The following is a 14,130-nucleotide window of genomic DNA, read 5'->3' on the forward strand; positions in this document are numbered from 1 at the left end:
GAGCAGGCTAACCGATAGGGCCCCCGAAAAGAGCGAAGAGCCCTCCATTGAAAAAGAAAGTACCCAAAACCAGATGTAAAGGCCCCACGATCGAATGGGCCCGAGCATCTTATCATAAGGGGCCCCGACAGGAACGTAAGGCCCTCCATTCAGATAAGATATACCCAAAACCCAGTGCAGAGGGCCCCCAAAAGATCGAGTGTACCCGAACAGGTTATCCAATGACCCCGACAGGAGCAGAGGACCCAAAGTTCAAATATCAAGAACCAATGTGCAGGGCCCCCGAGCAATCCAGTGTGGTCGAGGAAGCAAACAGGGGGGGGGGGGGGCCGGCAAGTGCATAGGGCCCCTTTCAAAAAGTACGTGCCCAAAGCCCAATGTAGAAGGCCCCCCGAGCGATTGAATGTGCCCGAGCAGGTTATCAGATAGACCTCCCCACAAGAGCATAGGGCCCCCCATTCAGAAAAAGTACCCAACACCCATTGTGGAGGATCCCCAAATGACTGAGTGTGCCCAAGTAGGCCATCGCATGGGCCCCCGACAAACGTTTAGGGCCCTAGGCAAGTGACAGAGAATTGGAAACGCCCTAGACTAATGTAGAGGGTCCATGGGCACATCGCAAAAGTGTCGGTAGGTTAACCGAGACCCACGTAAAGGGCCTCTGAGCAGCCGAGAATATCCCAACAGGTTAAGATACGAGACCCCGGCTATAGCTCACAAAGCTTTTCTGGCGAATGGAAAGAATCCATGGAAGGGCCCGAGGTTGACAATAGTGCCCCGGCACACTAACAGGAATGGCCCCAACAACAGCGCAGGGTCCTCCGAGCAAATGCAAGGGAATGAAGGACATCGTGGAATGCCCTGTAACGATGGAAATAATCCTGCAAGTGGGCATATAGGTCCCCCAGAAACAGCATGGGACCCCTAAATGGTGTAATGGGGCCTAAAATGTCCAATTTATAGTTTTTCCAACTAGTGAATAATTTGTTGTTTTTTTTTTTTACTTTTGATACGCCCTTCGCTTTTGCTCACAACTGTTTTTGGTCGCCTAGATGTGCAGAGATACCCAGTTTCGTTGCGTTTTATGTTAGAAAACTCCACCTTTTCGCCCGGCTATGGGGCTCCCTGGAGCCAAGGGGCCCCTTCAGGACCCAAGGAGTGGGGGGGGGGGGGGGCACGGCCCATGTCCCCCGTCTGGATCCGCCCCTGATGGCTACAGACCTTTGGGAAACATGCCGACCTCTGCTGAAGGATGGTAAGCAGACGCTCTGCTGTAGCTGCCGTTTAGGCTGCTCCGCTGGCCTCTTGTGGTGGATGGCATGCAGTGAGGCTGCTGCTGCAGCTGGTGCTGCTGTGGCTGGTGCTACTCAGCTGGGGCAGTTATGCAGCTAGTTTGCAGGAGTGGCACCAGCCCATCTGCTGTCTTGTCTAGCTGATACAGGGTGAATTCCCACCGCGCAGCAAGAAAACCACCCACTGTAGCCAGTAGGAACTGAATTAGCTCATGGCGTAGGAGCTATTCCCCACTCCTACCTTGCTGGCCAGCTCTTGAAGCTCCTTCACATGGATGCATGGCCAATCTGTGAGCTTCACCCTTGAAATAAGCTGGTCGAAAAGCTCATGCTTACCTTCTCGTACAGCCCTACCATTACCCTGTGCAGAGTGGTGAAGCTCTTGGAGTGCAGGACTGTGTTCCAAAATTATTTTTGGTAAGGTAAGCAGAAGCAAAAAAAAAAAAATCAAGGGATGTCGAAACCTGACGTCAAAATGCGTTTCATAAAACTAGCAGCATCACAGTTGAAACACATGTGCAAAGGACACACCGCAACGTCCATATGCATATATATATATATATATATATATATATATATATATATATATATATATATATATATATATATGTATATATATATTATTGAAAACCGGACATATACATATATATATATATACATATATATATATATATATATATATATATATATATATATATATATATATATATATATGTATATGTCCGGTTTTCAATAAGCATCAGAGGCGTCCTTCCTGAAACGCATTTGTCACTAATCCTGGATCCTTTTCCTTTCCAGACCGCAACCTAAACACCGGCGCAATATTAAACGTCGCATCATATTCTTCGGCTGAAAGAGACTGACGGAATCCTGCTGACCAGCTCTGAAGAAGTTTTTAAGATACTTCATTTACATAAATGATGTCCTGAAACCGTTGCCCTTTATGTGACGTCAATATGACGTCCTTTCTTCGAAGAAAAAAGTTTTACTTAAATTCGACAGATCTAAATAATCGGTATTCTCTGCACACATCTCTTCTTCAAACGAAGATTTAGATGCATGTTCATGCAATATCTAACTCCAGAACTAGATAATAAACACATCACTGTCTGGTTATGTATATAGGTCCCAACCATGAATATCTGAATATTTCAGTTCTGCTCTGTAAAAAGCAATTATCAAGAGCTTTGTGTGGCTGTCAGAGTTGCCCGCAATCCACCACGTGGAGGTCGCCACGACGGATTGCATCTGCTTTCTGTAGAAAGAACCCCTACTTTAGCGCAAAGCGGCCCAAGCACAGGAGAGAGAGAAAGATCTATCCATTCAAATCTGACGATCGTATCGGACAACACGTCAGGTATCTTTAGCTGAATACAACGGCAGCGCTCCCAAGGGCTGCACGAGACACAGACGAACAAGCTGGAAGGTCTTAATGACCCATGCAGTGCCGCATGACGGTTATGTACAAGTGCAATGTGGATGCCACTGCTGGCCACATTTGGTAAGTCAGTCAGTCTACCGCTGCCAGCAGCCGCCCACAAGCCAAGAGATCCAAGTAGCAACATCTGAGAGGGGACGGACAAGCTTGGCAAGCAAACGCGCACGAGTGGAATAAAGCTGACAATAAGCGCACACGTTCGGCAGAAAACACACATGTTATGCAAGAGCATAGCTGGATCACAAAATGGCCAATGCTTATTTTTAGCCAATTATCACTTATTAAATAACCAATAATAATGGTTGAGGTACCCATAAACCCAAACATCACTAGGTTAGGGGAGCATAGCCTCTGCATAGCAAGCTACCCAGCTACTGCCGTATTGAGCCCAGCTGAAAAATGGCCTCCACATACACGGCTCACAGCCTGAACTTTACTCAGTCCTCATCCCATCTTGATTCATGGGTGTGCATAGTGCACCATGGTCTTTGGGATCGGGAGGGGGGAGGGAGTGGTCCGATCATGTACAAGCGGCCTGAAAGCGTTCTCTGAGCGAATTATTCACGTAGATAACGCACATTTCCTATCACAAGACTTCAGAAAGTTTTCCGACGGCAACGTAGATGGCGGACATTTTGGCGATTGTTTCACCAGTGTACCCCGCGCATACATCTAACGCAGCTGCCCCCACCCATCCACCGTTACACACGAACAGGATATTTGTATAGCGGCGCCGGCGTTTGTCCCGCTCGCTTCCAGTGCTGCTAAATCAAATTTTGCCACGGAACCGGCATCCCCAATTCATATCCTTTTGACATTCCGACACTAAAGTGAACTTGTTGTCCAAGAAGCTGCAAAGAACAACTTAGTACTTTAACACCTGGTAGAAAACAATCTAGTGGTTCTTTTGATTGGTAGTTAGTTACGTACGACGGTAAAATAGCCGAAAAACCTAGGGTGGAGGTTTGGGTGGCACTTAATGCAACAGCAACAAAAGAAAAATAGATACATCCCCTAATTTATAGTAAAGTTAGGACCAAAACGTTATCCAAACGGTGTTTACTGTATGCTACGCATCATTCTGGTACCATAACAGCATGTTTAGCAGAATTTAATTCAGGTTGAGTTGTCTAAGACGCAAAGAATGGCTTTAAAACGAGCCACTACTCATCTGAAAAAATTATGCCGGAACTCAGCAAAACGCATGATGTGACAAAAAGGCAAATGTGCATAAATAACGCGATTTTCTCAATAAATGTTTCTGGAATTCATGTCTAAGGTACCGTTTTATATACCTATCAATTTAATCCGTCCCGCTGATAGGCGTGAGCGAGTGCCGCGTCTAAAGTGGAAATCGACACCCCTAAGATGACAATTGACACCCCGCTGCCAGGGCCCGTTCTTGCTGGGGAAATGCTGCCGGATGCCCCGCCTTTTCAGGTAGCAACCTATGACGTTGCACAGCTACGCCATCTGCGCCATGGAGAACGCTTCAAGTAACTCCTAAACATGGCGGATAGTGAAATCAGCTGTTTTCCAACAAACACATTTGACTCGCAGCAGAGATGATATTGACGGGTCAGGACAGTTAAATACAGACACTTCACGTGTATCTCTCACAACAGCTGCCTATACCATGACGACTTTACATTAACGAGAATATTATAGCCAGAGAAAGGCAGATCATCGCCCTCGACTCCGACAGACGCGACATTACTTTAAGCGTTGCGCGAGCGTCGCGCATCGATACTGAGGTCGTCCATATATTTTGTTACGCATGGTCGAGTTTTGCGCATGTTGCTGCGAGCAGGGACACAGCTTTGCTCGGAACACGTGTGCAGGGAGAAAACTCATGTTACAAGTCGCATGAAGGAGAGTTCTATATATACACAGACGGACAACATCCATGGAAACATGTGACGTCAGGTTATGCAGTATATTCACACTCCAAAACATTCAAGACAAAGGTAAACTTTCCCACAATCATGCTGTCCAGACAAACTATGTTACAGGATCCAGAAAGTGACTAACACATTGGTGCGCTCGCCGACCTAGCGGTTCTGGCCCTGCCAAAGCACCAACGTCGCGCAAAAACAAAACAGAAAATTATGTACATGACGTGGTTCCAGGACATGATAACGAGGATTTCAAATCGCAGTCTCGTATCCGCGCACATTTTTCTCTCTCACAATCTAAAGCTGGCTCCTTATTATGACAATCATGGCCAGCGCGGGGGCAACCAGAAGCGTCCGTTGAAGGTGTGATACCTGCGCTGCAATATCTTGCCGAGCCAGTACCCCAACACGACGTTGGCGACAAGTTCGGAAGTTCAAGATCTGGGTCACACTGGTATCTAACATTTTGCAAATATGTTGCTACCGCGCACGATGACGCCATCGCGTGGCCAATAGGAGCGCGGCCACATGGAACCATCGCAGGCTTTGCAGCGTGCGCTCCCCGGGTGTGGTTGCAGCCATCGACGGGTTCTTCATCTTCATGGATGCACCCAGCAAGGAGATAGCAGCTGCTCATAATACTCAAAGCATCACCAAAACAGTACATCTACTGGCTGCTTGTGATCACCGCGGCGCACGCACTGGTGTACTTCCCAGGGTTCCGCGATCCGCCCGCCATTCTCGTGCTTTTTCAGAGAAGGCCCCCCTCTGCTGCGACCTCAGGGAAGCATCGGCGGCAGCTTCTCCCATCTAACGCGCACCTCGTCGAGGACAGGAGCTTCCCCTTTCCCTGGAGATCATCACCCCCTCCCAAGACAACGATCACCTCAGCCCCACTCAGTGTCACTTAAACAGACCATACAAAAAACATGTGTCAAAATTGAACATGCTTTCAGCATGCTGAAAAACAGACTGCAGCAACTAAAACATGTAGAAGTGAACAACATGGGTAATGTGGCTGAGGTCATCACTGCATTGATCATTGCACCATGCATCAATCATTGCACTGTGCATCATGAGCATGGGGCAGGGGATGACTTGGTGCCTGCAGAGCTCCATGAGGCAGATCCTGTGGAACAGGTTGACATGGGTGTGCTGTTACTTTCTAGCATACAGAACCTGCAAGTGCAGTGCATGGGCATCACAAAGCGACAGCACATGGCTGACCACCTCATGGCAAAGATGATGCATGCCGCTTGCTCCAGTTAAATGTTGTAATGCGAAGATTGGGAACAATAAAAGCAGATCAGAAATAACAGTCAATTCATTACATTCAAGTCAACACAAACACACTTTGGGAAACAGACAGTTAAGGAGCAGCAGGAGGTGTCCTTGGAAGGAACAAAGACTGAAAAGCTTGGAGACTGTCACATCTAGAAACACAACAATTGATGTACACCCAGTTACTGGGACTACTTTGGGCAACAGTATGGCAATTCCATTGCTTGATTGCCTAGTGCATGTCAAATTTCATCCACAGGTGTTCACATTTGGCACATAACATTTTAAGAATTCAATGTTCACTGCCTTCCATAATTGACCATTTAGGTTATACCATGGGGGTAAAACTTAATGCAAACAATACTTAAATACAACATGATGACACCTATGACATGTATCAGTTTTTTTACAACTCACCCACCTTGTCAAACACAGCAGACAAAACCATGGCAGTAGGAAATGTTTCTTTGGCAAAGTATGCATGTATCATTGTATAATGGCCACATTAAGAAGATTCAATGCAACTAAGATAAGGACAGGCCATAGCTTCATGTGTACAGAACAAATTGCTCAAAATTATGCATACAACCTTTATCATCAAGAAAAATATTCAACTATGACAATTTTATGTTCCTGTCTTGTACTTACACATGCTTTAATACCACCAGCAATTAATCAGTGGAATCACCCTCACATCTCTGTTATCTATTAATAAGGTATACTGAAATATATACCAGTGCTTAATCTGCTAACAGAAATTTTAGGTAATGCCACCATGATATACTGTTCAACATAGGGGTTCCAAACTCTAACTTCCCCATGTTGTTCATAATCTGTCAGGCATGCAGTAAAGGTACAGGTTAGTGAAGAAGTGACCCAGAAAATAAGTGCAATCAGATCAATAATATAATTTTCATGCTGCATAACAATCATGCTTACCAGCCACAAAACCACAAGTCTGTTTGGTTCACCTCTACCAACCCATGCCTGTGCAGTCCAGTAATTCAAAATAATCAATCAGGCCTATGAAACAAATCTGCTTGCATTACAGGAGTACTTAACTGATATGATACAGTAGCACATAGGCCAAGAAGTTAAGTAGCAATGCATAGCAATGCGCAGCTAAGATCGAATCACTAAGCAGGTAGTGATGGCTGACACATCAGCATACCTACTGTCCCTAAGCCAGGTGTGCCTTAACCTGCAAGCCCTGACGAACTATCATTAAGGGAAAGCAAACAAGTCTGACTAATGCATTTTTCAACCGATAGTAGTTAATTACCCTATGAAAAAGCGTAACTTATAAATGGCACATCTATGGGGCTAGAGGAAAACCTCCGCACCCACCACACCCCACCCGCAGGCGCGTCTTGGGCGTCGCTATGCGTTGCTATGTAAATAACCACGAGCTACCGCACTTACTTCGCCTCTCGGACAACCAAGGAATGGGTTTGGGCCGTGACGTCATAGGTAAGTTGGTAGCAACGTCATCCATCGACTGGGCTTACTCGAAGTAAGGAATGGACTTCGATTTGGTCATGAAGAACGTTGCGAAGTATGATGAAACTATCGGGGCTAATTTGGCGCTCGTGTTACGATCCTGATGTGTCTATCTTGGTGGCAAGGCTATCTAACTTTGCGGTTTTAGCGTGGGTGGCTGGAGACCGGTGGGTTATCAACAAGGCAAGGCACGTTAGAGGTACATCATTGCGTTTTCCGAATGACAGTTAATGATACTCTCAGGAAAATGTTGATAAAAACAGTGTAAGATGTCTAAAATGCAATGAGAGGGTGTCATTCTCCACCCTGATGTAGGAAAAAAGGAATACTATTACTCTTCGACAGCTAACCATAATGTGTGATGCTTTACGTACATTGGCCATAATTGTCAGTTGTATCAATGTATGTGATGATACTTATGTTGGCCATAATTGTCAGTTGTGTCAATGTATCTGATGAGGATGCGAAATATCTTAGATAGCTGTCTATCCTGGTTTTGTTAAGCATGTCATCAGCTTTTGTGCCCTCAAGCTCAGTGGTAAAGAAAGTCTAGGTCAGGGTATGCTTTCCTACCTAACATAAGAAAAAATAATTGTACACCATTTGTTGTGTTTAAGGCAGGACATATGGTAAATAATCACAAAACAGGTAGATTCATGCTCTTAGCTTCAAATGTTTTATAATTATGGTGGCGAGCTCCTGAGCGCCACACTCACACAGCAGCCGCAACACCGGTGCCATCACTGTGCGCAGTCACAACATTACTGCGCGTTGAGCAGCATCAAGAGCCATAAAAATGTATGGGGATTGGGTGGGGAATGTAAAGCAAAATGAGAACATGGTGGCTAAATAAAAGCTCACTATACAGTACCTATATATGGCATGGGACATGGATGCCAATGGGATGCTGGGTTGAAGGGGATATAGGGTGGGGAGGTTAGGTTAGGTTAGGTTAGGTTAGGTTAGCTTAGGTTAGCTTAGCTTAGCTTAGCTTAGCTTAGCTTAGCTTAGCTTAGGTTCTGGTCTATTCTCAGTTAGGTTTGGTTAGGTTAGCTTAGCTTAGCTTAGCTTAGCCTAGCTTAGTCTAGCTTAGCTTAGGTTCTGGTCTATTCTTGGTTAGGTTAGGTCAGGTTAGGTTAGGTTAGGTTAGGTTAGGTTAGGTTAGGTTAGGTTAGGTTAGGTTAGGTTAGGTTAGGTTAGGTTAGGTTAGGTTAGGTTAGGTTAGGTTAGGTTAGGTTAGGTTAGGTTAGGTTAGGTTAGGTTAGGTAAGGTTAGATTAGGTTAGGTTAGGTTGAGTTAGTTGTATAGTCACAGTGTTATGCAAAACAAATGAAGCAATGGCCATGTCTCACTAGAACTAATAGGGCTCTCATTGTCTGATGTAGCAGGGTGAAGTGATGGCTATATACTTAAAAGGGGCACTTCTTATTGTTTTGTGATCAAACTTGGCATAATCTGACAATTTGAAGTATGTTGTGTGTCCTCACCAAGCCCTGCTTATTGCCACAGACCATGACAATGTTTCAGTCTTTATGTTTGTTTGTGCCATCTATATTGGTGAGCTCAGCATCCCATAATTGCTTCCTCTTTTGAATGAAAAGTTAAGCTCATGAAAACACGGGCAAGTATAAGCTCTCTGCGAGGTTGTGATCATTCCATCCTGAGAATGTTGGCTCTGCATAGGGCATATCTCACCTGGAATATAAATATTAAAAGGAGTCTATATGTGTTTCCAGCCAACATGTCATCAAGTGAGCCAGACCCAGACCTCTTGCTATGGTCCATGTCTGAAGACCATGATTTTCCTGAAGCAGTAAGAAGTATGCTTCCCATGCTGAACCCAAATGACTCTAAGGACTGGCAAGAGTTTGTCAGTCCACTGGTAAATCCCATGGAAGATTACCAGTTGCATGGAACAGAGCATCAGGTGAGATGATTCTTGTAATGCTGGCCATTTGTCTTTTAAAGTGATACATAATTGGACTGACATGTGTATGGCATACAGATTGGAGCAATTTACCTATTGTTTTCCAATTCTTTATATTTATTTTGTCAGCTCTCTTCTGTAATAGTCACAATATGTCTATACTATTTTGACCTCAATGTTAATGTACAGGAATGAGCAAATTCCAGTAGTGCCACAGTACACTGTCACCACAGTGACAGTACCAGAGCTGTGTGCAGCCCCTTCCTCCACTATTTATTATGTTTGACTCGACAAGTTGTAGATAAATTGCAACACATGACACTAGCTGGAAGTGGAAAATGTGCAAAGGGTCACCAGAAAACTCTGCAGAATTGTTTTGATTGAAATGAAGCATAACTTGTGGGGTGCCGGTAGTGTAGTGGTTAGCGCGTCTGCGTTAACCAATGCGCATCTGGGAAACCAGAGGTACGGGGTTCGATTCCCCGCGGTGCCCGCCCCTCCTGCCAGGGTGAGAGGCAGGTGACGCCATGTAGCCTCAGCAGCTGAGTGTGTCGTAAAGCCCCAATCACACACACACACACAAGCATAACTTGTAAGGTGCTCAATTTCATCAAAGCTTTTTTATTACAAATGAGCTAATGGTTGGCAATGCAGCTGATCAATAGCTTTTTACAGGGGGCAGGGTAAAACATATTGGAGATTTAGCAGGCATTTCACACGCCTCTTATCAATTGGATTCACACCTGGGTTGAAAGGTGCTCAATGGTGCTGGTGCTCATTGTCTCTCAGGTGATCAGGTGCTGAGTCATGGTGCAAGGTCTTCTCACACTTCACATCCATGTCAATTGAAGTTTGATGTCTGATGTACATCCAGATTTCTTATGAGAGTTTGGTAACCTTACCGTGCATCTGATCGAAGTCACACCAGCATGCCAACTGTTGGTATGGGCGGACGTGCGTGACCGCTGTGGAACTGACGGGCTCCACGTCGACAGTCGCCACCGCCGGCCTCTCCGGACGCCCAGGAAGGCGCCGAGCTCGCGCCGACTGCGGCCCCGACGGAGCAGCCGCCGGCTCGCGCCGCCCCCGGCGCCGTCCCCGCGCTGGAGAGCTGGCCCGGCACGTACAACTTCGGCGTGACGGTGAAGACGCCGCCGTCGGCGGCCGCCGGGCGCCAGCTGCCGTACGTGTACAGCGAAGCCGCGGCCAAGCTGTACACGGACGTGATGGTGGCCGTGCCGGTGGCGTTCCGGACGGCGGCCGGCGTCGAGCCGCGCGCGCTGGCTATCCGCGCCACGCCCGTCTACAGAGAGCCGCACCACGCGCAGACGCCGGTGCGTCGGTGCGCCATCCACCGTGACGCCGAGCACGCCTTCAACACCGGCGAGGCAAATCTGCTGCACGTGCTCTGGTCCGAGCACCCGCAAGCCAGGTGGGTGACACCACAGAGCACTCACGTGGGGTTAGCTTTCTAGCTGCGTGGCGTCAGTGGCCTACCCACCATTTTGGTCAGTTGCAGGCCTGGTTGGATGTGTTTTCCACCGGTGTTAGATACCCTGGAGTTGTGCCAAGCGTGGTGCGTAGTTCAGCATTACGGTGTGGCTCTTCGTGTCATTGTCTGTCTTTTTTAGGGTTGGTTTGCCAGCCATACGACCTACATATAGCGTGGCCCAGTTGCAAGCCGCATGCCTCGTTCTGCCAAAGTGACGCGGCACAGTGTTCGGTAGACAATCTGCATCGCATCGTTTGGAGTCGCGGTGGCCGGTGACTGACCTCCAACTGTCAACCGCACCACGTCACGTCGCCAGCACGTCAGCGCGCAGTAGGCGGCCCGACGCCACGCGTTCGGCGCGCTGACCGGTGGCTGGGGTGGGGGGGGGGGGGGGGGGGGGTGCGCTAGCGCTCAGCGCCCCTGGGTGGGGCTCACTGACCCGGCCCCCGGTGTGATTGCCAGCTACGAGGAGAACCAGGAGCGACGCAGCGTGACTGTGCCGCTCGAGCGCCCGGCGCCGGGCACCGCCGACTACCAGGTGCTCTTCAAGTTCACCTGTATGAACACGTGCGTCGGTGGCATCAACCGCCGCCGACTGATGGTGGTGTTTACGCTGGAGGAGATCGAGTGAGTGGGACAGGCATTGGCGGCGTGGCGGCCCCGTGTCTGCAAGGAACACGGGGCCGGCCATGTCTGTGTCCGGTTTTGTTGTGCACCTCAGTCCTGGATTCGTGAGCCAACCCTCAGCAAAGCACTGCAGGAGTTATGCGCTCATGTGCTCTGTGCGGCCATGTTGCGAGATAGGAGGGGGAGTGGAACTGATGGCGTAATGCAGTAAAGTTTCGCGTCGAAGCTGGAGAATGGTGGCAAAAAGGCTCGTGACGTTTGCACTGTTTTCTGGACAGCGAAGTGGTCCTTGTGTTATGGTCTCGTCTTCTGTCGAGATAAATGTCTGTATGGTGTAGGTGATCCTCTGTGTTCCTCTCCCTGGCGGCGATAGCGCAGCTCCATTCACTGCGCCCGTTGTCGGCCACGCGTTTCTGACTCGCCCGAAGCAATCGTTCCACCCCACGTTTTTCGCGTCAGTAGCGACTGGTGCCTGAGCGTATTCGGCGTGAACCGGTGACCCACCGTCCGCGCGTGGCCGTCGTACTGCGTGCCGGCGCTCACCGGACCGCTGTCCTCGCAGCTCGGGCGTCGCGCTGGGCCGCCAGGCCATAGAGGTCAAGGTGTGCCGGTGCCCGCATCGCGACTGGCGCGCCGACGAGAAGCGCCGCGGCCAGCAGTTGAAGGTGCCGGTGAAGAGGCGCCGCGAGCCGTCGCCGGGGCCCGGCGGCCAGCGCGGCCGCTGGATGGTCGAGGTGAGCGCGGCCGGGCGGCCTGGGCGACGGCGGCGTCGGGGCCGGGGGCGCCCCAGCCAGCGGCCCGCGCGGCAGCGCTGGAACGGCCGCTGGGCGAGCAGGGAACGGCTGATTTGGGAGACCGTGCGCTGCGTGGTTCCAGTCGGCTGCTCTGGTGCTGCGGGCTGGCGTGTGCCCCGCTGGTGGTCTACTACGTCACGTGACCGGTGTTGTATTCACGACTGCAGGAGCTGCGAGGGTCGGATGGCCGGCCGCTGGCGTGTGGACGCTGGCGGTTTACTACATCACTTGACCGGTGTTGTATTCACGACTGCAGGAGCTGCGAGGGTTGGATGGCCGGCCGCTGGCGGGTGGACGCTGGCGCCGCTGACCGACGCCTCCGTGCCCGCAGGCCCGCAGCGAGGCCATGTACAACTACTTGGTGGCGGTGCGCGACAACCTGGAGCAGTACGACCGCGACCGCGCTCCGGCTGCCGGGCATGACCCGGTCGGCGACGGCACGCCCGTCACTCTACGCCGCCAGCCCACTATGCCCGTCAGAGCCGATCTGGAGTAGGAGCCGCGGGACTGGCGGCGTCACGGGCGGCGGGGGGGGGGGGGGGGGGATGGGAAGGCCTCGGCTCGCAGATTGAAGCCAGCTTTGCGAGCTCCGTTCGGTGGTGTGATTCGAGGGTGGACATTCCGCCTGCGAATGGGCTGTGGCGATACCCGCGTCTGTAGGCATTTGGAGGGATTCCACAGGGCGTGCAAGGGCGTGCCTGCGCTATTTTGGCCATAACTCCCTGCATGTGTTATATGACTGCATTTGCATCAGTTTTGTAGATTAGGTTCGTTTGTTCTGCGATTCCAGGATGTCGACATCCTTGATAACGACCGAGTTCTCATGTGCATCGTTGTGTCTGTAGTGTTAACGCAGCAGTCGAAGAAGCGTCATCTGATGGAGATTATTCGGTTGCTTCGAATACGAGGATGACCGAGGAGGCTCCGGGCGATAGTTTTTCTTTATTAGGTGGCCGCCGCGGGCGGCGGCTGTTCGTACTGACTTTGTCATGAATGCGCTTTGTTCAATGGACGGATTCCGTATGGGATTTTTATTCTTGTCTCTTAGTTGCGACATCACGCGCGACGCTTGGCTCAGTTGGCCTCAGCAGAGTTCAGTTGCATTTAGTCAATTATCTTCACTTCGCGTGAACAGCTAACTTACTCTAATGTTTTGACATTCAGCGCTATGGCGGCTGCGCCACACTCGAAGCAGCAGCGAAATCCGTTCATCGTTGGGAAATGATCCTATCGCCTGTTGTTACCATCGCCCAAATCCAGCATAAACGCCTTATTGTGAGCATGACGTATTTCGACGAGCTGTGAAAATCGCGCCTCAATCCCTGCTGGGCGTGCGGCAGGGCCTCGCTGGGCGTGTGGCAGAGCTCCGCTGGGCGCGTGGCAAAGCTTCGCTGGGCGTGTGGCAGAGCTTCGCTGGGCGTGTGGCAGAGCTTCGCTGGGCGAGTGGCAAAGCTTCGCTGGGCGTGCGGCAGAGCCTCACTGGGCGTGCGGCAGCCTCGTTGAGCATACGGCAGATCCTCGCTCGCCATATATGAAACATATGCTGGAGCCAGGCCGAAAGCAGTATCGGGAGGCTGCCGTAAAAAAATGCAACAGATCAGCGTAAGAGAACACCGGTGCAGCTGACCTCTCGTGGATGAAACCAGGTCAACTGAGCACCGTGGCAAGCCCACACATCTTCTGGCTTGAGGGGCTTCAGCGATTAATTCAGCGATGAGTTCCAATTTCTCTAAAAACACGCCAAACGTTCAAATATTGCACGCGAATATGTAAAATGACGTATTTTTCGAAACATCATGTGACGTTCAAGGTCGTACAGAAGATCAAAGAACGGGAAGGTCATTAGAAGATCGAATATACGGTCAAACACTATGTCACCAAAAA

General features: G+C 49.8%; 1 protein-coding gene across 5 annotated transcripts; it reads left to right on the forward strand.

Moving 5' to 3' along the window:
* The first annotated feature begins 4,916 nt into the window (after positions 1-4,916).
* LOC119095593 (cellular tumor antigen p53) lies at positions 4,917-13,167 on the forward strand. 5 transcript variants are annotated; one of them, XM_037218449.1, is made up of 6 exons: positions 4,917-7,376; positions 9,143-9,333; positions 10,329-10,765; positions 11,288-11,452; positions 12,015-12,186; positions 12,578-13,167. In XM_037218449.1, exons 1-6 carry the CDS (start codon positions 7,289-7,291, stop codon positions 12,740-12,742), a joined length of 1,218 nt encoding a protein of 405 aa, XP_037074344.1. In that variant the 5' UTR covers positions 4,917-7,288; the 3' UTR covers positions 12,743-13,167. The 5 variants fall into 5 exon arrangements, with proteins under 5 accessions (XP_037074344.1, XP_037074348.1, XP_037074345.1 ...); XM_037218453.1 differs by lacking the exon at positions 4,917-7,376 and adding an exon at positions 7,424-7,461; XM_037218450.1 differs by lacking the exon at positions 4,917-7,376 and adding an exon at positions 7,473-7,605.
* Positions 13,168-14,130: the final 963 nt, after the last annotated feature.

This window comes from Pollicipes pollicipes, unplaced genomic scaffold (genome assembly GCF_011947565.3).
Source record: "Pollicipes pollicipes isolate AB1234 unplaced genomic scaffold, Ppol_2.1 Scaffold_4219;HRSCAF=4965_pilon_pilon_pilon, whole genome shotgun sequence".
Classification (NCBI taxonomy): domain Eukaryota; kingdom Metazoa; phylum Arthropoda; class Thecostraca; order Pollicipedomorpha; family Pollicipedidae; genus Pollicipes; species Pollicipes pollicipes.

Excerpts from the sequence above, each read along its gene's own strand:
- LOC119095593 (XM_037218449.1), top strand. The coding sequence starts at position 7,289 with ATGCGTTGCTATGTAAATAACCACGAGCTACCGCACTTACTTCGCCTC. Across the intron at positions 7,377-9,142 it reads TTTGGGCCGTGACGTCATAG|CCAACATGTCATCAAGTGAG; the intron begins GTAAGTTGGTAG and ends ATGTGTTTCCAG. Across the intron at positions 11,453-12,014 it reads TTTACGCTGGAGGAGATCGA|CTCGGGCGTCGCGCTGGGCC; the intron begins GTGAGTGGGACA and ends CTGTCCTCGCAG.